The sequence below is a fragment of the Bidens hawaiensis genome, unplaced genomic scaffold, assembly GCF_021521415.1.
Source record: "Bidens hawaiensis isolate Kalapana, Puna unplaced genomic scaffold, B.hawaiensis_p1.1 tig00014913_1, whole genome shotgun sequence".
Classification (NCBI taxonomy): Eukaryota; Viridiplantae; Streptophyta; class Magnoliopsida; order Asterales; family Asteraceae; genus Bidens; species Bidens hawaiensis.
Genome location: NW_027492324.1, coordinates 305,995 through 328,609, shown reverse-complemented (window position 1 = coordinate 328,609; position 22,615 = coordinate 305,995). Strand labels below are relative to the sequence as shown.

Genomic DNA, 22,615 nt, shown 5'->3' with positions numbered 1-22,615 from the left:
TGGTGGCGGCGTACGGTGGGTGGTGGTGTTGGCGGACGGTGGTAGGAGCAGTGGATGAGAGGGTGGCTGCAAAGGGAGAAGAGTAGGGTTTTTTTGTGAAGATGTTTTAAGCAAGATTTCCTTGCTTTTCTTTTAAGATGAAAGAAGATAACTTCAGATCTGTTTTAAGAAAAAAAACAAACAGTCTTCAAGGGTAATGTCTGCGCGCCTGCAGACATTAGCTCCCTTGAAGATGTTTGAAGAAAAAACAAACACCCCCTTACAATACAACCATTTGTACTTTGATGATGAGTGATTAACACTACATACTTAAAGTTTACGTTGAGAATCTATTATTGTCATTGAATTCTTCTCCACTACTACTAATCCTACTACTATATGGCTGAAAATAAGTAATTCTTGATCTGCATGGATCATCTTAATTTGGTCATGGGCTGAGTCCCGGGTCTTCACTGGGTTGTGGGACTCTGCAAGGCTTGTAGTCCCGGGTCCAGGATCAGATCACTCTTCTTCAAACAAAGAGTAATGGATGTGGTCATTGTCTCTTCTAACATAACTGAACGTAAAGTAGCCAAAACATGCATATATGATATATCCCTACAAGTATTAACACTTCAAACACATAACAAGGGAGAGAAAGAGAACCAAAAACGGCTAAGACAATCGATGGTCATGCCAAAATCGTTTTGAGTCCAAAATGTGAATCTGCCAATATCAGATGATAGGAATGACATTTACTTGGCGGGTATGCAGGATTTGTCCGAGGGTTTTGTTTGAGTTTACCTTGAATAAGTAGATGGTTTTGATCGATGTTGGATGGCTGAGGCTTTGATAGAGGTTACCTTGAATTTAGTCGACGATGTGATTTTAATCGAGAATTTTGTATTAATATTTTATTAACAATGACATGTAATTACCACATAAGCATTAAAAAGTAAAAAAATAAATAAAATGCGACCTGACACGTCATAAAGGTAACCTGGAAACCTGATAATTGCGCATGAGTGACACAAGTAATAAACTTGAGTGACTTTAGAGAGAGAATTAAAGATTGTATGACTTTTAACAGAATATAAGCGAAACTTGATTACAATTATGTCAGTGCAATACAAACTGTGTTTAAAACAACTGTAAAAGGCAAGTTTAAACTCCAAACATTACTTACATGGAAGAATAGAGATTTAACAACCCCCACACCACCCGAAAAACTGACCTTGACCTTTTTGTACTCTCATCAAATCTACAACTTTAGCCTATTTAGTTATCTGTTCACAAATGTATGTAAACCAACAAGATTTACAGTGAAGCAATATCTTCAAGATTTGTAGCATATGCGGTATCTGAGGCGGCATCATCAATGGTCATATTGAAATGTTCATTCGCGAAAATGTCTTCGTCACCATTAATAGAAGGCCCTGGTGATAAATCCGGTGTGGCTGGAATAGATGATGTTGCAGATTCGGGTTCTTCGTCAGTCTGTTGAAGGTAAAAATACATAATGCTAGCTGTCAGCACAAGCATCATTTTCAGGTGCACCTGTCAAAACAATCATCACGTAAATCTTTATAAACCACTATATTAGAAGTTTAGATTATTATTATTATTGTAATAATAGGATTTTTGAGGCAATTCCAATAATAATTTACGTAAGGGCTGCAATATACCTCCATGATGTCTTCTGGCAACAAGAAGATTGAGCAACCAAGCTTTCGGGCAACACTGATGATGTAAATTGCATTCAACTTCTTCTCTTCATCTATAACCACAATTAACAAATAATAATTAAATTTCAGCATCATGAAAAGATGGTGGTTGAGAATCAAAAACATAGTTGATGCACGTTTTAGGAAGTTGGAACAGATTTGAGTGATATTCTTCGATTTGACCCGTTTCCCTTTTAGCTATTTATTTGTTTGACCCATTGACTCATTTGAGATAAACCCGGCCCGAATCAACCCATTATTTGGTAAACGGGTCAACATTGCCACATCTATGATTAGTCATAAATGGGTTATTTCTAAAATTGGTCAAATGGGCTGGGGCGGGTTGACCTGCAAACACTTCACCCATTTTTAATAATTTGTGTACATAACTGATGTGCAACCATATTCAACATATCAATTATTTATGAAATTCAAAAAGAAAAAAATGTTCAAACATCTAACATACTGAGCAGGGCTAAAAAGTAAAATACCATACCAGTTATACCCTTGGTTATAAGGTTCCAATTGACAACCCGAGGCTCCACTGCAGCGAGAAGCTCAAGGAAGAAAATCCCACTAGAAAGGGTTTTATCCTGCAAAAACCATCAACAAAAAAATTGTAATCAGTTAACAATATTATGGCAATGACAGACAAATAAACGAGTAACCAAAACTTGTTTTTTTTTTAATAATTGACCTTGTAATTCTCCATTTGTGAAGTTCTGCCTGTGGATTTTATTTTTCGATTCGCCCATCTCAAAATATAATCATCAGTGATCTCTTGGGAGCGAGTTCTCAAGTGCTTTAAAAGCTGAATCATATTATACCAAAGATATATAATATACACGTTAAAAATGCTTATTTTTCATGTAGAGGTGGCAATACGGATAGTGGTATTGGGTACGTCAATTTCAGTAGGAGCGAGGCGGGCTGAAACACCTTTCCGTCCACTACTCAAAATCTCTATAAAAACTAGTGTGATATTATATGATAACAAAAACAATATTGTTACAATACTCACCTAAATCTTTGAATAAAAGTGTTGTTTAATAACGGTAAGTCAGTAACAACCAACCAACCTTTAACATTTTGGAGGTTTAACCCTTCAACACTACTTTTAAATAAAAGTTTAAATAACATATTTCAACAATCATTTAACATAGATTTAAATGGGATATAAAAAATAATCTTGAAAGTTGGTTGGTTTTTGCCACTATTAACCCTATTACTATTTTTTATTTGACCCGTTTGAGATAAACAAAACCCGAATCAAACTATTCATAAGTAAACGAGTCAAAACTGCGACCTCTACTTTTGTGCAATAATACGAGTGGAAGGTCATGGGTTGTCACCTAGGATGAGCTTCTTGTTTCCTTCTACAATATCAGGACCTTGTATGTTCACAAGGGAGAATCTTAAATATTTTCCAATCCTAATTGCTTGATTACAATTCTCAACTTTTCTAAATGGCATCTTGATAGGTGGTTTAGTTGTTTGCTTCCAATTAACCGAGCCTGGAGAAACTTTATCTAGAATTTCTAGAAGAATCCACCTGCATGAACTAATTAAGAGTCACACTCAATTGTTTCTGATTTCAATATGCAACAAAAATCGAACACAATGTTGTAAACATGTAGTTAACAATAACTATTCTTTGATAAATACTTTTCTTAAGTAATAAAAAAATTGGTTATTTAGTTGTTATCCATAGCCTTAAGGGCTACGTTGATCAAATCCCTTAAAAGAATTATGTGCATTAAGTTTTTGTAGCATATGAAATCTAAAATGCATGTACATAAAGGCAAATAACTAATGTATGTTTGTATAAAAACGTATGCGTACCCATTTCTGACATCTTCAAAAACATTATCAATATATGAAGCAATTCCAAGACTATTAATCCAAAGTCTGAAACATCGTTCCTCCCTGGACAATTCTTCATCAATTTGCATCATCTCAGCATAACAAACCTTGCTATTATCATTAGATAGCCCATTCCTACATATATATTATCTTTATAAGTGACTTTGTGCCTAGTTTCAGTCACTTCATATGCAAAAAGCCAACTATAGAAAATGATAGTTTTTATATAGATATGTAAAATTTCCAATTTATATAAAAATAAAATTCATCATTTACAAACGACCTAAACAATACACAACCATATATAATCACTCGTATCTACAAAAAAAGTACAGTGGCGAGAACAAGACAAATGATAAGGCACGTTGGTAGTTTATGAAAAGAAAACATTAATATATGGTAAATAATTTGCATGTTCTTTGGGTTATAATATATAAATCAGCCAGTATAAAGTAACAAGACAAAAACACAATAGGAAGATGGACAAATATCACATAAAGGGAAACAATATGCTTGGTAGTTAAACCAAAAATAAAAAAGACAGTTGTTAGCAAAATATATAAATAATTCATGGAATTCAAAAGATGGAGAAGAGAAGATATTGAGGTTCACACCAACTCGACTGTTTTGGCCTGTTGAAACATTTACATGATTTGACCCATTACTGAACCCGCCCTACACGCCCAATTTTTTGCTACATGTAGCATCTTAATGAATGAAAATAGATAGACATCTCAAACCTCTCATGGAATAACTGTGCAACAAATGCCAGATTCAAATTTGTTGACCCGTCAATGATATCTTTAGGAGTCAAAAACTTTTTACATTTTACTTTTTCAGCATGTTCAAGTACCAATTGGGCCCGTTCAGCTGGGTCCTTGGTATCGAGTGTGGCCGGGTTGCAGTGTTCTGGTGCAAGAACATTAAGCAGATAAGCATAAGCTTCTCCATCCTACAAATGTAGCAAATGGCATTATTATACGAAGAATAAAAAAGTTATTAAAAAATTATAATAAAGTGGTTACCTTTACATCCGCTGAGAAATTTGTTACAGTTTTAGTGTAACCGGCTTTCTTAAGATGAAAGTTCATCCATTTAAGTAAGACTTTCTCAGGAGATGATGTTACGAGCTCCTCAGGATCCTAGAAAAAATGTACATACGATTAAACGACCGCATGTTGAATATGACAAAACAAGAAAGAGAAAGAAAAGTTAAGAATTACATCATCATCATCCAGCAATTCAAGAAGCTGAGGTGTCTTTTTAAGGCTGAGATCTGCCAGAAGTTGGATCTGATGGGCCCACCATTACAACAGCAAATTATAAACATCTAAAATGAAGAACTAAAAAGAAGGTATAAAAGGATTAGATGACTTGCTCAAATTGAAAGGACCCACCTTTATGATTTGAGATATTAGTCCGAGTACCAAATGAGGCTGCAAGTTAATTTGAGGAAATAAAAGTGAGACTATATAAACTAAAAGCCTCAACTAAGGGTGTTTGGATGTGCATACAAAGTGATTATTCAGCTTTGGTGTATGGATAGATGCATTAAAACTGGACTTTAAAGTTACAACTTGTTGCACTCATTTGACAAGATTTACGTTAAAACACAACGCCCGTTTATAAGCAAACGGGTCAAAACTTCCGCCTTTAGTAACAATAAAACCCGCATCCAAACACTCTCTAAAATAATAAAGAAAAAAGGAGCCAAACAGCTTACCTTTCCCTCAGCCAGATCTTGACTGCCAACATTAACCAGCGTGCAACCGATAGCCTTTGCAGAATTAAGACAAAGAGTATGGTTTTCATTTCTTTCCCAAAGATTAAGTTCCTTTTTAGTGTTAATAGCCCGATCATCTATTGTATTGGGCACCGCGAGATTAATAAGTTTACTGCATTAAAAATCATAATAAGATATGATAATAGCATTTATAATATACAAAAGAGCAAATTGCGGTTTTCGTCCCTGTGGTTTGACTAAAGCAGCTAGCTATAACAATCCATTTGTTTAAAACTTGCTTTGTGAGCCCCTGATCTTTCATTCTCTTTGCAATTAAGTCAAGTCCAGTAACACCATCCAAGTTTTCTGTTATTTTTTCCAAAATGACCAAAACACCCTTGAACTGATAAGCAGGTCGGTCCCATTTTAGTCCAAGGGTAATTTAGTCATTTTGTAAAAATTGGATGGTGTTAGTGGACTGGACTTGATAGCAATGAGAATGAAAGATCAGAGTCAGAAAAAATAATGTTTAGGCTATTGGACTAAAAAGCTATTTTTAAGCTATTTACTCTAATAAAAACTACCAAAAACCAGTTGGCTCCTAAAGAGCATGAGAAAGTAGAGTACAACAGCAGACCCTGATTAAATACCATAGAAGAACTCCGTCTTTAACAAGCTCATACAGTTGATTGGTGGATGGATCAATAGGAAGAAACTGCTTCATATATGGATCGTCTCTTAGATAACTGTTAATATGAGCAACATAAACTTCTTTCTCAGAATTCTGCACAGTGTGTACGGTTGTGGACTTTTGGAGAAAAGAAGACGCGTTCTTCGAATTGCCTATTTTTTTAGTAGCTTGCGCTTGTAAATTTATGTAAGCCTGCAAGTATAATTCAATTGGTTAAAAGTTGATCCAAAGAAGAAAAAAAAAGCTTGCAGCTATTTAAAAGGCAAACTGCACAGAATAGAAATGAAATTTTAAATTTTTTTTATAAGTTTAACAACCAACTTTATATTAGGCACAAAACAAAACTGAAATAACAAGAACATTTGCTCGCCTCGAAGTTATTTATCAAAGATGAAAACTGGGATTAACTTAGAAACCCATAGATTCCATGGCCCATTATATAATAGACTCAAACTTGAATTACAAGATACCCTAAATCAACTTATATAGGAAACTCAAGAAAGACTCAATATGTTAATGCTAAAAGATAACTACAGATGTAAACTAAACCGCCCTTAATTTAATCAACCCTTTCCTCACAGCTTCTTTTCTTCGTCAAATAGTTTACCAGCCCGTTTCACAAGTGAAAAACCCGATTAAGTCCAACAAATTTCACATCATATGCCACATGACATATACTTGTGCACTAAAATGACAAATAAGATGTCACGTTAACAATTTTGAAAATGAACGAAAAATGGCATACTGCCGGTTAAGTATTAAAATGTAACTTGGTTGTAAAATGTGAAAGATATTGTAAAAGGGTTTCCATTTTACATCTAAATAAAAGTGGTTACGAACTGAAAGCGCTAAATAACCTAAATTAGTGTCCCAAGGCGACATCCTGGTGGTGTGCCCGCCACAAACAAAAGGTTCGGGGTTCAAATCTTGCAGGGTGTAGGCTGTGGTGTATTTATCCTAGAAAAGCTAGGAATTGTTGTTAAAAAAAAGAACCTAAATTAAGAAGAATAAATTAACTAAATAGCAAAATTACCTTAAGAAAGCCATCAAAATCGAGTTTGGTGCCTTCATCTATACCAGGCTCACATAATATTTCCCTTATTTCGTCCTCCTTGAATATTACATTGAACGGCTTCAACTTGGAAAGCAATGGTGGCAAGTCACCAATGGTAACTTGCCCATTTGCCTTCTTTATATGTAGAAACTACACATCAACCAAACAAAACATGACTTATATGTCAAAAACGGGATTAAAAATGATAAAGACAACTAAAATTCAACAAAGTTTCGGGACCAAACCGTTAGTTACGATCTTGGCTAGGTTTACAACAGTTTAACGGTTCTGTTTTGACGGTTTGAACGGACTTTTTTCACAATCGTTAGTTTATGTCAAATAAATTAAAATGATAAAGATGGTTAACAATTAAAATATATATACATAACTATATATTTCTTTCAGGAGTGTGCATATATATATATATAATATACTAGAGAGGTGCCCACGTGATGCGATGGAAACACGTAATGTTGGTAATCATGTAACATGTTATTTCCTACCCAGTCATGTATTTGGTATAGGAAAATACTATGTAATTTATTTAAAAAGTGGTGATTACGTCGAAACATAAGGCAAACACCGCTACCTTTTTTTGATTACATACCCTGGATTTAAGGTTGCGAATTTGCGCTTGGGAGAATTGACTCTGAATAGATTGATCAGAAACACGAACACCCTCAAATCTAGACATCTTCTTCTTCTTCTTTCCAAAGTTCACAATTTTATGCAAACCCAGGAAAGAATCAATTCAAATCAAATGAAATCAATCCAATCTACGTACCACAACCGCAATCTAAAAAACAAAGATCGAGATATATTAATTACGAAAGTCATTGAGGCATTTGATCGAACACCTTACCTGCAGAATCAAACATTCGTAAATGAAATCCCTATTACAATTAATTATTTGAAAGAATTACGTCCATCCATAGGGCTATGCATGCATGCATGCATGTTAATGATTCATGAGGGCATGAATGATTGAGAGGACACCAGATAACGTACAAATGCGCCTCTAATTTTCATCGTCGTTTTGTTTTGTTAATTTTAAGAAACAAACAAACTGCATGCATGCATGCATGTCGATTAATGTTCGTTAACGCGGAACCCTGGGAGATTTCTACACGTGTCCCCTTTTCCTCCTATATCTTTGTGTGTGTATGTGTTATGTAAAAACAAATTTATTACATGTATATGGGGTTCAAACCAATCAGACCATATTATAATAGGATCGATTTTCCAGGTCCTAGGAATATCATTAACCTGGCCCGGGTCGGTCTGGCGGGTAAGACTCGTTAGCTCATCCGAACTTATTATCTATAACATGGCCCCATGTCCTGAGAATACCATTAACCACCATTAATGGGATCCAGGTCAAGTATTACGGGTGAGACATGTTGCTCACTCCTAAAGTACACATGTATCGTTATAGACTTATAGTTAGCACTTGAGTACTAATTTTTAATTGTGTATCGTCGTTTACGTAAACATATGTTACTTAAACTTGAGCACAACTTAGGTGCACGTTGATGGGATATAAGGCCATTACTTGATTTAAGTTATTAGGATAAGTTTACTTTTTTAATTAATCCTATTGCTCATTAATTTTAATTGGAGCCTAATGTGTTTATGCTTGGTCTATATATAGCAATTATAAACAAGTAGGGGTCGAGAATGTGGAAGGGGTCGAGGTTGAGAAACTGGGCAAGATCGATCTAACGAAGATATCGATCCAAAGAAAAAGGTTAAATGCCAATGGGGTCTCAAAAATTAAGTGCTAACAGTGTGATAAGTTTAGACACTTCGTTTCTAAGCGTCCGGAACGATTTAAAAAACAAGAAGCAAACATCTAGCAACTAGTCAACACGGAAGGCCTTGGGGAACACGGGCTTTCCCCTTAATTTGGCCCATTCTTCTTTTATAGAGTAGTATAGGAGGGTTAAAATGGATCAAACATATTACCTCAATTCATCATTGCCACAACATAGCAACTGCCAACTAGTCAACAAGGGAGGCCTTGGAAAGGGGCAATGTGGGTTAGGGGTGCTTTTTGGGTTCGTTCTTCGGGTTTCAAAATTTTAAATTTTAACCCGAAACTCAACCCAAATCTCTCATAGGTTTTTTGGGTTGGGTTAAACGGGTTTCAACTTCAAGTATCCTAAAAAAACAAAACAAAACAAAAAAATTTAAAAACTTCAATGCTAAAGTTAAAACAACATATTCTTCTTTGCTCATAACGCAAATAATCAAATAATAAACCAACATAATTTGATAAAATAATTCAAAAGAGGAATAAAACTAAGTAACTAAAAGGAACCATAATCTTCTTCAATCGGACGTGATTTGATGGTTAGATTATGGTTGCTATTAGTAATAAACGGAAAACATAAATTAACAATAAACAATCGATCCATAATAGTTGGATAAGACTAAGCCTATTATACCTAATATATATTTAATTACAAAACTAAATTTTATTCGGGTTTTTCGGGTTGATCCGAAACTTATAAATCAAACCCGAAAACCAACCCGAATTACTTCGGTTCGGGTTCGGGTTAGTCTTTTCTCAGGTTCAGGTTTTTCGGTTCGGGTTCGGGTTTTTTCGGGTTAGGTTAGTGACAACGCTAATGTGGGTGCCCACGTTTTTTCATAGGCACAATAATTTAAAAATCCTCAGTTTTATGTATATACATTTAGAATACCCAAATATTTATAAGTTCGTCGTCTTGATAAAGTATTATAAGACTAATGGATGTATATGTCATTTTGCTTTCCAATTTACAGTGCTACGTCAGCGTCACATCACTATCTTTTACAATACCATGAAAATGGTCACCAATTTACCAATTCACCGCTTCTCTTTTTCTCCCAATAAAATAATAATATTTATATAACTAAAATTAATTAATTTAATATAACTAAAATTAAATTACATTCATTAAACTTAATTAAACCTAAATTTAGGCTTCAAAAAGGAGCTGTTAAATTGATTAAGATCGGCCAAAAACATAAAATTGGACTTTAAAAAAGTCAAAACCCTAAAATTAGTATCTTATTCAATTATCTTCCTCTTTTTTTTATTTGGTTTTTTTAACGGCTTCTTTGTTTTTCTTCTTTTTTTTCTTCTTACCTGAAATAATACATTGAGGAGCATATTGAAAAAGTTTGATTCTTTTATTGATAAAGGTGGATGTGAGCGGCGTTTTGATTGGTGAACTTTTCACAACATTTTCGACGCTGGGCGGCCCCAACAACGGGGCAGTGTTTGCTGGCACCGCTTGCCATGTCATCTAAAGAGCGGCATTTCAATGCCTATACCATATAGTAGAGGTGGACAACAAAACCGGTTCCTGGAACCGGTTCGGTGGAACCGAACCGGAACCGAATCGGTTCCTACCCGTTTTTCGTAGGAACCGGTTCGGTTCCGTTTCAACCCGACGATCCGGGACCGGTTTGACATTTTTGGAGGTGGACCGGGTAGGAACCGGAACCGGTTCTGGAACCGGTTCTAGCCGTTGGAGTAGTTCTAGCCGTTGGGAAACGGTTTTATGGCCGTTTTTTGACCGTTGGGGTCAAAAATGGCCGTTTTTTGGCTCCCCAAACACCCCACTACTAGTATAAATAGGTATTTGGTGTAATGGGTTCATCACAACACTCAAAACGCAAACCCGAACGCAAAAAAATACAAAAAAACGCTATTACAACGTTCTGAGTTCTCTAATATCTTGTTTTCTCTTCTTCTATATTCATATTTGTTGTTATGGCTGCCTCACAATCAACAAATGTAACACGATACAGATTTAAGTTCACCATTACACGATACACGATACAGACTAATCAATTCAAACACGCTGACACTCATAGCATTAAGTTCAATATGTTGTTTACCATTGCTCTGTGGGTGAACAACAAAAGTAGCATGAGTCTCTTCAGAAATCAGAAGAACACAAATCATCACCTACACAAGCAGCGGAAACAAAAAACGAAAAAAAAATAATATTTTACACTGTAACCGGTTGGAACCGGTTACAGTGTAAGAACCGGTTTAGGAACCGGTCAGAACCGGTTCCACCGGTTCCGGGTCCGAGGGTTGGGGAACCGGTTCGGTTCCCTAACCGGTTCGACCATGGAACCGGTTTAAACAGTGATGTTGACTAATGGAACCGGTTCTGAACCGGTTCCGGTTCCTTTGACCAACCCGATTTGATCACCTATACCATATAGTCTATTATCATGATTGTGCTAAGTGTTACGTTTATTCATATAAATTTAATCGTTGTTTAAAAAAAACTATTTTACATTATTTAGTCCATTAAGACATTTAAGACCTAAGAGAAATAATATTTTGGACTAGTCGGTTAGGGTCACCACTGCTAGTCAACCACACCCAATGCATTGTATAGTAAGGATTATAACATAAATGAAGTCATTGGCGGAACCGCGGGGGGGGGGGGGGGGTGCAGTTGCAGGCAAAGTAGGTAAAATGAAGCGAGAAACTGAATAAAATATGAGCCTGAAATTTTTCCGGGAAATATTAACACCGCAACAGGTGAAAATGGATATAATAGCTGATGAATACTGATTCGAGATGATCAATCTTCCGATAGACTCGTAGAGTGGGTATGCTCAAAACTTCCAAGAATAAAAGAGAATAAGAGAAACTAAACTTGAGATAATTTTTCTAATTATTTTACCTTTCCTTTTTCTTTTTCTTAAACGGGGATTACAATATATATGAAAACATTGCATAAAGATAAGTAGAGATAAACTATAAGGAACCCTAATTAAATAAAATAAAGTAAAATAAAGAAACCAAATAATTAATAAACTTAATTAATATATTAATTAGGATAGGATCGTATAAATCGCGCAGGGTGACGAAAAGGATGAGAAGTAGAAGTTTGTGGTCACTTTAAATGGGTGTTTGTGTGAGCTTTTAAATTTGCTTATTTGCTAATTTGCTTTTTGAAAAGCAAAAACACCTTTTAAAAAACTTCAATTTAAACTTTAAAGTTTTTGAAGAAGCTTTGCCAAACACCTTTTGTTTTTTAACAAACCAAAAAACAAATAAACAAATTTTAGAAGCTCCTCCAAACATCCTCTAAATATAGAAAAAAAGATATTTAATGTAACTTTTTCAAACAACTTAAAACTTTGTACTCTACGGTCACTTCAAAACTTTTGTCAAGCTATACATTCATCTAATTAAAATTTTTTAAAGAGTTTTTTTAAAACTATTTTTACTTTTTAGTTTTAAGTTCAACAGTGTTTTTAATAGCTTAAAATGATTTTTACTTTTTATTTGCTTATTTTATTTTACGTTTATATATTACTTTATGATTTTTATGTTTAATAGCTTAAAATGATTTTTACTTTTTATTTCTTCATTTCTTTAAATGTAGAAATCCCGAAGCAAGTTATTCCGGAAATACATACCACTGCCACTGAACCTTTTCACTCTGAAACCTGGAAGCTTTTTACCGATAGAGCTTCCAGCATTAAAGGGTCAGGAGCTGGGCTCATTTTAATCAACCCCGAAGGGTTAGAATTCACATATGTTCTCCGACTTGAATTTTAGACCACCAACAATGAAGCTGAATATGAAGCATTGATCGCTGGTCTGAAAATTTCCAAAGAGATGAAGATCCAAAAACTACAAGTCTTCATAGACTCGTTGCTTGTTTCAAGTCAAGTCAATGATAGCTATGTAGCAAAAGAGCCCAACATGAAGAAGTATCGTGAAAAAACAAATGAATTGATGAACACGTTTCAAGAATGCACTATCAAACAAGTCCCAAGATCACAAAACAAAAGAGCCGATGCCCTAAGCAAACTTGCATCCCTCACATTTGCACACCTCACCAAGAAAGTATTGGTAGAAGTGTTAAAAACTCCGTCAATTCAAGAATTGGAGGTTCAAGATGTAATCACTGAAGAATGTCCCAATTGGATGACTCCCATAGAAAAGTTCCTCAAAAATGGTGAGTTACCTCTGGACCAGACAGAGGCTGAAAGGGTTCGAATCAAGTCCCGACAGTATGTGCTGCAAGGAGAAACCCTTTATAAAAAAGGTTACCTTGCACCACTACTAAGATGTGTGGGCCCTGAATAAATCCAATATCTGATCAAAGAGGTTCACGAGTGGATATATGGAGCTCATTTTGGGCCAAGAACGGTGGTTGCAAAATTGATGAACCTCGGAGACTTCTGGCCCACGATGCAACGAGATGCAATAGAACAACTTAAGAAATGTGAAGCTTGTCAAATTCATGCACCGGTTCCCAAAAGCCCCAAACATGATCTAGTTCCCATCTCCTCGGCTTGTCCATTCTACAAGTGGGGAATGGATATCGTTGGTCCATTCCCACAAGCCAAGGGTGGGGTAAAATTTCTGTTAGTAGCCGTGGACTACTTCACCAATTGGCCTGAAGTCAAACCACTTGCAAAAATAACGGGCAAACAAGTCATCGACTTTGTATGAGAAAACATCATTTGTCGCTCTGGGCTGCCAGGAGTGTTGGTCACGAATAATGGAAACAAAAGTTCTATGGGCAATAAGAACAACCGAAAAAACAAGCCACAAATGAACACCTTACAGCTTAGTGTTCGGATCGGAAGCTGTAATCCTAGCAAAAGTTGGAGTTGTGACTCAAAGAACACTCAACATGGATCTCAAATAAAACAACAATGAGACCATGTTGAGTTTGCAACTCCTTGAAGAAATCCGTAACCAAGAAGCAGTACAAGAGGCTAAGTACAAACAAAAAATGGAAGCTTATTACAACGCAAGGGTGAAACATGAACGTTTCAGAACAGGAGATCTTGTACTCCGAAACAACGAGGCCAGCAAGAAAGAAAACCAAGGAAAGCTCGGCCCAAAGTGTGAAGGACCATATACAATTCTTGAAACTCACAAAGGTGGATCATACAAACTAGCCGACGCAGAAGGCAAAAATCTTTCCAGACACTGGAACGGCAAAACCCTTAAAAGGTTCCATGCCTAGTCAAGAACTTAAAATGTATTTCAAGAGATGTAGAATTCTCCTTTTTGTAAACAAAAAAACCTCTTGAATAAATGATGAAGTCTTTATTATAACTTGTCTTTACTATCCTATAATCAGGTTGAGAACCTAGCAAGAGACTCCATGGCAAGGGCCATGTAAGAGCTGAGCTCCCAGGCCACATCGCTCAATAGGTTCAAGGGTTAAATGAACCTATATAAGGGGTGAGTTCCTATATCAATCAAACTCCATGAGACTTAGAAAATATTTTCAAACAAAACTTGTCTCATAGACGGGTCTGAACAGCCTACATCAATTCGTTCCTTAAGCTTTGAAAAAAGTTTACGAAACAAATATACACTAAGTAATGATAAAAAGGATAGATAACATGTGCTTTTTACCTAATGAAGCCTTGAAGCTAAAGTGACTGCATCACTAAAACTTCTTAAGGAAAATTAGCTAAATAAACACATAAAACAAACAAGACAAGCAACAAAAATACAAAACATTAAATGCTACGATTCATAAAAAGGCCCCTAAAGGCCATAACCAACATTGTTCACAACAACCATCCAGGCTAAACAAGGAAATCACAAAGATTCCCATAAAATTGTTCAAAAGGCCAACAAGGCCAACCACAACCACAGAGCAGAAACCTTAAGGGTTCCATGCAAAACCTAAATTGTTTAAGTACATCACATTGTTTAAAGTGCTAAGATAGCTACGAATTAATTGTTCAAACATCATAAGCAGGTTTTGAAACACTGGCACCACTACTCGTGCATTTCTTAAACCTCTTCACTTTCGGGTCACCACCAACAACAGCTGAACCTTAGAGACTGGCCGCATGAGATCCACCAGTATCTCCAGACAAAGTCTCTTCACTGTCACCCGAGCAAGAACGTTTCTTGGATAAAGACTCAAGCATCTCAGAACAAATCTTCTCATCAAGCCCAGCTGGTTTTAAACCCTGCAAAACAGAAATGGGTTTACCAAAACAAGAAGAAACTTCACCCACGTAGGGGTGAGTAAGCCTCTCCATTGCATGAACGGAATTCGCAAAAAGCTTGGAGGCTTTGGAGTTGAACATAGGTGATTTCTCCAAGGTTTGACCAGACTCATGAAGTTTGAAACCAGCAACTAAAACCAAGTGTTTTCAGTAGTTCAGCAACTTTGAGTAAACACCACCCAACACTGAGTTAAATTCGGACGAGTGAAGTAGGTAAGTCACAACTTGATGAAACCCATGCTCAATCAGCCATCGGTTGTCATTGGTAGCTTGAACGACGGAAGCCTTCAAACCTTCCTTCTCCAAAGCGAAGGTTTTCTTTTGAGCCTCCAGGGCTTCCCTCTCGGCTTCCAGCTGAACTCTATCAGCTTCCATCTTCTTTTTCAACTCTTCCATCTCAACCTCATGATAACGGGAAAGTTCATCAATTTTCTTCACCCAATCCTCCTCCTTCTTCGAAAAACCATCGACATCCTTCTTCATCGCTGCCATGGAGGCTTTCGTCCTTTCCTTTTTCTTGGAAAATTCGTCATACTCTTGCATCCCTTTCCGAAAGCGAGTAACACCCTCAGCTAAAAGGGCATAAAGGTTGCAAGAGCTAAGAATCAACCTTGAGAGCATGATATCACCCTCCATCTCAGATGTAGTACTACGAACTCCAGGGGGGAGCAAAGTTAGCCAAAACTTCAGCACAAACCTCCGGGTCCTTAAAGCTATCACCAACTTTAACACTTAAGTCAAGAACATAAACCTCGTCTCCACCCAACCCTTGAACAGTGGGTGCCGCAACCTTTTTACCAACTGAATTCTTCTTCTTAGCCACAACCAACCCTTGCTCTTTCTCTGCCTCAACACTCTGAACATGATCCACAGCAATCTCAACATCATCACCAACATCTACAAGATCATGTGAAGACGGTGGACCAGAGGACTTTAACAAACGCCATTTGGAACGGCGGGTAGAAACCTTGGGAGTAGTAGACTTGGTGAAACCTTTAACATTTGGAACACCCACGTAACCGGAACCTTCGAACCTATGCTTCGCCCCTCGAACAACAGCATTTTCACCAACAGTAGCCGTAACATCTCCAACTACAACATCAGAAGTATCATCGCTTTTGACAAAGTCCAAGGCAGACATGGCTACAAAAACAAAGGAAATTTGTCAATAAGCATACGGTGGAAACAAAACAATGCAAGATAAGCAAATGCATACCCTTATCATTTCTTATAAGCATGGGATCACGATTAGACTTATCCCACAACTTGCTAAGTACTAACAAAACGAGAAGATGTTCGGGAAAGGGGCGAAGCCGTGACGGACACTTCCTAATGGATTTCAAAAACAGATCGCCTAACTCTGAATCAGATGGCTCCGTCTCATTCAAAACGGCATCGGGCTGCCTCCAAACAAGCTTAAAGGGAACAATAGAATCGGAAACAAAGAAAAACCGATCCTTCCAGGTACCAAGGGTCGTAACCGTGGAAGAGAACATGATTTTTACTTTTTAGTTTTAAGTTCATCAGTGTTTTTAATAGCTTAAAATGATTTTTACTTTTTATTTGCTTATTTTATTTTACGTTTATATATTACTTTATGATTTTTATGTTTATGGTGGTCCGGATAAAATAGCATAAACTTTTCAACGTCCGAGTACCCTTTAACTTAGTTTAAGGCTTTAAGCATAAGTTCATAAACCTTATAACTTACTTCAAGTTTTCATGTGACAATAGAATGTCATTTACCAAACTCAGGGCTTATGAATTATGGATTAGAAATTAGGATGTATGAATTTCAAAATTCTGGTTTTGGTCACTTCCATTTTGTTGGTATTTCTTTTTGAAGAAAAACCCTACTAGCTTTCAAATTTGGGAACATCAAAATATAAAATTTGGTACAAGGACTTAATCGTCAACCATAGCCCGAATCAAACCATTCATATAATAAGTAAAGGGGCCGAATTGGGACCTCTTCTTTCAAATTATCCTATCTCATTATTTACATCGGCTTAACGACTAATTGGCAAGATGGCTGGTTTGATAATAGCTCCGGTTAAGAAAGTAATGCGGATTCGACGTTTGGAGGTTTGCACAATTATTTTATAACTGTTTATTTGAAATTATATAATTTATAAGGAAATTCCATCTACCTCAAAATGTATACTAATCAAAGCATACAAAAAATATGAGTAGAATAAGATTCAAGCTTGTTCTAAATTTGTTTCTTAGGAATGTCATTAAAGGATAGAACATCACTCATAATAATCTTTTGGATTATTTTTATTTTTATTTTATAGCGACTTTTTGTTAGATCTATCAAAGTATATGGTAGTGTCTCACCTCAATTTCCATTAACCACCACCAACTTATTACTTACCTAAGGCCTATGGGTATGTGTTTGAGAATGTTTATTAAAAATGCTTGTTAAATTACTACAGTTGTGCATTTTCAAGTTATAGAAAATAAACTAAAAGAATACAAGTTATATAACAATAATTTGATTAAATTAATTAGAATAACATGTTTTTGTATAGGGAAAATTCCCAAATTAAGAATTTATGAATACGTTTTTCAGGTTTTAGGTGTCATTTTCAACAAATTCCTAAAATAGGTATTATAAACCAGTCGTGACGAATATTTTATGATTACCCACGAGTAGTTTGTATAACCAATTAAAACTTGTCACGTGTCTATAAACTAACCGTACCGACCAGTGTTACTAATCATTTACTCCTAAAGATTAAATAAGTTTAAAGCCTCGTAATCAACGCCCACGAGTAAATAAGAAATCCTTTACTTGCGACGAGTAGATTCTAAAATTTTACAAGTCACGAGTAGTTTATCAAACTAACCACCACGATGCGTTACGAGTAGATCTTGGTCAACAATTAGTTTACATTCACCATACGAGTATTTTATTAGTAATTAACTCGTCTCGATAAGTTTACCTAGTAAACATTACGCATACGAGTAGTTTATATGTAGTTAACTCGTTGTGACTAGTTTACATTCCCGATACGGGTATTTTATTCGTAGTTAACCCGTCCTAATAAGTTTACCTGATTTACATTACCCATACGAGTAGTTTATAGGTAGTTAACTCGTCGTGTCTAGTTTACCTTGTTTACATTCCTATACGAGTAGTTAATTAGTAATTAACTCGTCTTGGCTAGTTTAACGTAACAATCTACTCGTCTCATTACTTTATAGTCTAAATTAGTCTTTACAATGTTGTTAGAAGTTGTTGATTTTATATAAACGTCATGTTCTTGTTGTTTTGAACCCGCACATCAATGGATGAAAATTATCTTATAAGTTCTGTAATTACTCATATCCGGTGGATATACACAAGGTTATAATAATATATGAATATACTACTCGTATAAACTACTCGTATGGGTAATGTAAATCGGGTAAGCTTTATCCGGTGGATATTAGACACGACGAGTTAACTACCTATAAACTACTCGTATGGGTAATGTAAATCAGGTAAACTTATTAGGACGGGTTAACTACGAATAAAATACTCGTATCGGGAATGTAAACAAGGTAAACTAGTCACGACGAGTTAACTACATATAAACAACTCGTATGCATAATGTGTAAACTTATCGAGATGAGTTAATTACAATAAAATACTCGTATGGTGAATATAAACTAGTCGTTGACCAAGATCTACTCGTAACGACTAGTTGACCAATCAAACTAACCATTCCGGTTAGCATTTTGTAAAACTAACTGGTTCGATGCATTTGGTAATTAAATGCATCGTCGTGGTTAGTTTGATAAATTACTCGTGACTCGTAAAGTTTTAGAATCTACTCGTCGCGACTAAAGGATTTCTTATTTACTCGTGTGCGTTAATTACGAGGCTTTAAAACTTATTTAATCTTTACAAGTAGATGATTAGTGAAACTGGTCGTTACGGTTAGTTTATAGACACGTGACAAGTTTTAATTGGTTATACAAACTACTCGTGGGTAATCATAAAATATTCGTCACGACTAGTTTATAATACCTATTTTGGAAATTTGTTGGAAATGACACCTAAAACCTGAAAAATGTATTCATAAACGCTTATTTTGGAAATTTTCCCTTTTGTATAACCATATTTTAGATTAAAGAAATAAAAGTAATCGATTTTAACTTAAAAATAATGCTAAACTCAAGACCCTTATTATCCATAAGTAACAGCTTCCATATCACTGATTTTCCAACTAAAACAATAATATTAGGTACCAAATCAGTGATCATTAAAACTGAAAATCAAGTTCCACAAACAAACTAGAGAAAAGGCTACATTGCTTGAAAATATCAAGAAAATAAGCTTCGCACGTTGCACCTATGCTTTGTTACGATATACCAGTCGTGTATAGAAGATCGCCACAAGATAATGTGAAAGATTATATTTCTTGATGCCGAATGTGTAGTAGCCGGAAGCCTAAAACTTTCTTAGTGAGCATGAGTCGAGAAAAAAACAGCGTAGATTCTTGAAAAAACGGTCTAGTTGGCCCAATCTTTTTGTATGTCGAACGTGTAGGTCAACTCCAAGTAGCACTTGTTGTCATCATCAAGAAACTGGATTCAAATTAAATGAGGTTAACATAGATGAAACAAATTAACTGACTTTTGTACAAAATTAATTAATGATAATTATTATTATTTTAACTATATAGCTTTTAAAATCAAATCTAATAAAATAATAAAAAGTAGACTAGAATGTGTTAGCGGGTTAAACCTGGTGCATTGTAATCAAATAAACAAAATTTATGTTTTGATGAGTTATACTCGACCGCCCATTTACCACCTCTAATGAAAAAACACAAATCTTGATGTTTTTCAAAGCATCATTAAACATAAGAAAGCACAAATCTTGATCTTTTTGAACATTAATTAATACCTTGGTTTTTGCAGAATACGATCCTCTTGCAAATATACCCGAAGGAGTAGTTTCTTCAGTCATAACATGTATGTAAGGCTCGGCTTGAGGGCTAAAAGTTCCAAGCATTTGCTTCGAGCTTTCAACTACAATATTTGTTTTGTTGTCAAATTATAGATCAAAATCTAAACAACTTAAGGTATCGGTTTAAACCCGTTTAGCAATAAATAGGTTAACTTGGGTTATGTTAGTTAATCTGCAAAAGAATGTACCTTTAATACCCTTTTTCCAAACAGTGTTGGTGTACTTGAGCCCACAAACTATATTATTGCTGATCTTGAATGAAAACCTCAAACTGTATTTACTACCTTCTTTTAGAGTAAACCAAAGGCCCTTCGGGTGCCCAGACTCTGGAATCTCAAGAACAATATCGGGCCTATCCTCAAAGACTATGCTAAGACTCAAGATCTTCACATCAGGCTCTTCAATACCTAATAAAAACTAAATTTATCAGCACATTATATAGAATCAAAATCAACTATTTTATTTAAAAGTTTTTTCATATAATATGCATGTTAGTCATAACATATGCCATTATTATCAAAGAACATGACACCTAAAGAAATACCTGCAGCCTCATTGACATCAACACCTCCAAGCAACTGCTCCTTCCACCTCCTCAAGCTCTCATCATCCTGAAACAACACACGTAATTAAATGTAACAATTTCAATATTTACTTATGGTAAGGCTTATTTACGTTGCATTTCATATAAAACGTGTCAAATAAATAAGTGATTATGTACACATAGGTCATCCAAGTATTCGAAAGTTTAATTTCACAAAGGTGAGCCAATTATCATAACAACCTTTAGAAGCCGTTACATTTTTTTAACGGCTAAATATATTGCACAATTTTTATAGAAGCCGTTACATTATAAGACAAGTTTACCCTTACATTAGCTAAAGTTGTAAAATGACGAAAAAGCCATTGCATTTACTTAACTATATTGACAATCAATATCTATAGTTGATTCTATTTGAGTATATTCATTGGCAATTTTAGTCATGTTACAACTTTAAATGTGATATAAGCTTCAGAACTAGGGGTATTTTCTTCATTTCACAATTTTCCCTTAATTTTTCTCAACGAGACCGGATTTCGCCAATTTGACCCGTTACCCAACCGGGCTTGTTTTGATCCAACCTGGCCCGTTTGGCCCGTTACCCAACCCGTCTGACCGATCCATTTTCCCACGTTTAAACATAATCTAGAATAAGGAGTTAATGATAACCTTATCCTTCTCAAGCTGCTCTCTAATGCTTATTTTCGGGCCCAATTCTAAACGGGCCTCTTCATCCTCATCTGTTGCATAAAAAGAGCTTTCACTGGGCTCTGTACTTGGAACCCCTCCAGATTCAGAAGCATCATCTTTTGCTTCATTTTTATCATCACCCATGTTGGTTGTGTTGGAATTTCAGAACAATGTGAAATCTTTAAGATCACCCACAAAACAAGATCATTAAATAGTTATAATACAATGAAATTAGCAATACACATTATTCAGAAAAAAATAAGATTGTTTTTTTGGCACAACAAGCCAACTTTTCATTAAAAAACATCCAAACAATTTACAGTGAAGTGGCAGGTAAGCGGGCAACAAGCTGCGCCGCAACCCTCTTTTGGATAGCAAACTCAATTTTACAAAAAACAAAGTTTTGGTTCTTATGGGCCGATAAATTACTATGCATGACTTCCGAACTCTGTTCAAAAAGTCCACGGCATTCGGAGCAATAAAGGACCAATGAGATTGAACAATAAAGGACCAAAATTTCCTCACAATAAGAAAAAAACAGAAGATAATTTCGTATATCCGCTCAAAACTTATGCAATATCATATTTACTCAGACTAAAATTATAATATCAATTATACCGAATAAAGACAAGGGTAATATTGGTAAATTTGAAATTTTAAGTATGAGTTAATTACACGGATACTCGTTGTAGGTCCAAATAGTTTGTTGCCGATAACAATGAAGTGCAACAAACGATCAAGAACCAAGTATTCAAAGAAGATGAGCACAAGCACACGTATACTTTAGGGTTGAGGATACCTGTACGGACGACGAGCAAGGTTACACCACCACAAAAATCCTACAGAATCTGTTCACAACGTAGCGGATCGTGGATGTTAATTTGGTTGAGCAAATAAAAAAAGATTGTTGGACTGAAGAGATTGAAAGACAAATTAAGAGGTGAAATTAAGAATTCTTGGATTGGAATGAAATGAAATGGGGGCATGGTTGTGTGGTGATCCGGAAATTGGTATAATGTGAGTAAAAATCGGGTGAAAATTAACTAGCGTGTTTTGAGGAGCATGCATGCATGAGTCTTGACCTAAATTTGGATGCAGTTTGAATTATGTGTTGCCTGACTATATTATTTTAATCGAGACTACTCTTACTTTAGAGTATGGCTTAGACGTGCCTTCGGAAAAAGATACGAACGACTGCCACTTGACAATCGTTATGCCGCTAAAAGAGCAAAACTCTCTAGCCGGTAAAACTTGTTAGAATTAGTAAACCCGATTAGTACGATTTAGACCTTTTTATTATTTATTTCTTTTCAATTTATGTTATCTTTTATTGGGTTTGATTAAACTAAGAAGTATGATATTTGTATAAAAGAT

General features: G+C 35.5%; 2 protein-coding genes across 2 annotated transcripts; both read right to left on the bottom strand.

The window, feature by feature from the left end:
* Window positions 1-1,296: 1,296 nt before the first annotated feature.
* Window positions 1,297-7,834, bottom strand: LOC143548135 (fimbrin-1-like). The gene is made up of 14 exons (XM_077039380.1): window positions 7,642-7,834; window positions 7,014-7,184; window positions 5,940-6,172; window positions 5,290-5,461; window positions 4,964-5,002; window positions 4,790-4,858; window positions 4,592-4,708; window positions 4,307-4,518; window positions 3,546-3,701; window positions 3,056-3,255; window positions 2,401-2,540; window positions 2,200-2,296; window positions 1,665-1,756; window positions 1,297-1,536 (listed from the first exon to the last, which is right to left on the bottom strand). The coding sequence occupies exons 1-14, from the start codon at window positions 7,726-7,728 to the stop codon at window positions 1,297-1,299; spliced, it is 2,025 nt and encodes a 674-aa protein (XP_076895495.1). The 5' UTR covers window positions 7,729-7,834.
* Window positions 7,835-19,152: 11,318 nt separating this feature from the next.
* On the bottom strand, window positions 19,153-21,497 carry LOC143548133 (rho GDP-dissociation inhibitor 1-like). The gene is made up of 5 exons (XM_077039379.1): window positions 21,221-21,497; window positions 20,555-20,621; window positions 20,199-20,417; window positions 19,948-20,072; window positions 19,153-19,625 (listed from the first exon to the last, which is right to left on the bottom strand). The coding sequence occupies exons 1-5, from the start codon at window positions 21,383-21,385 to the stop codon at window positions 19,551-19,553; spliced, it is 651 nt and encodes a 216-aa protein (XP_076895494.1). The 5' UTR covers window positions 21,386-21,497; the 3' UTR covers window positions 19,153-19,550.
* Window positions 21,498-22,615: the final 1,118 nt, after the last annotated feature.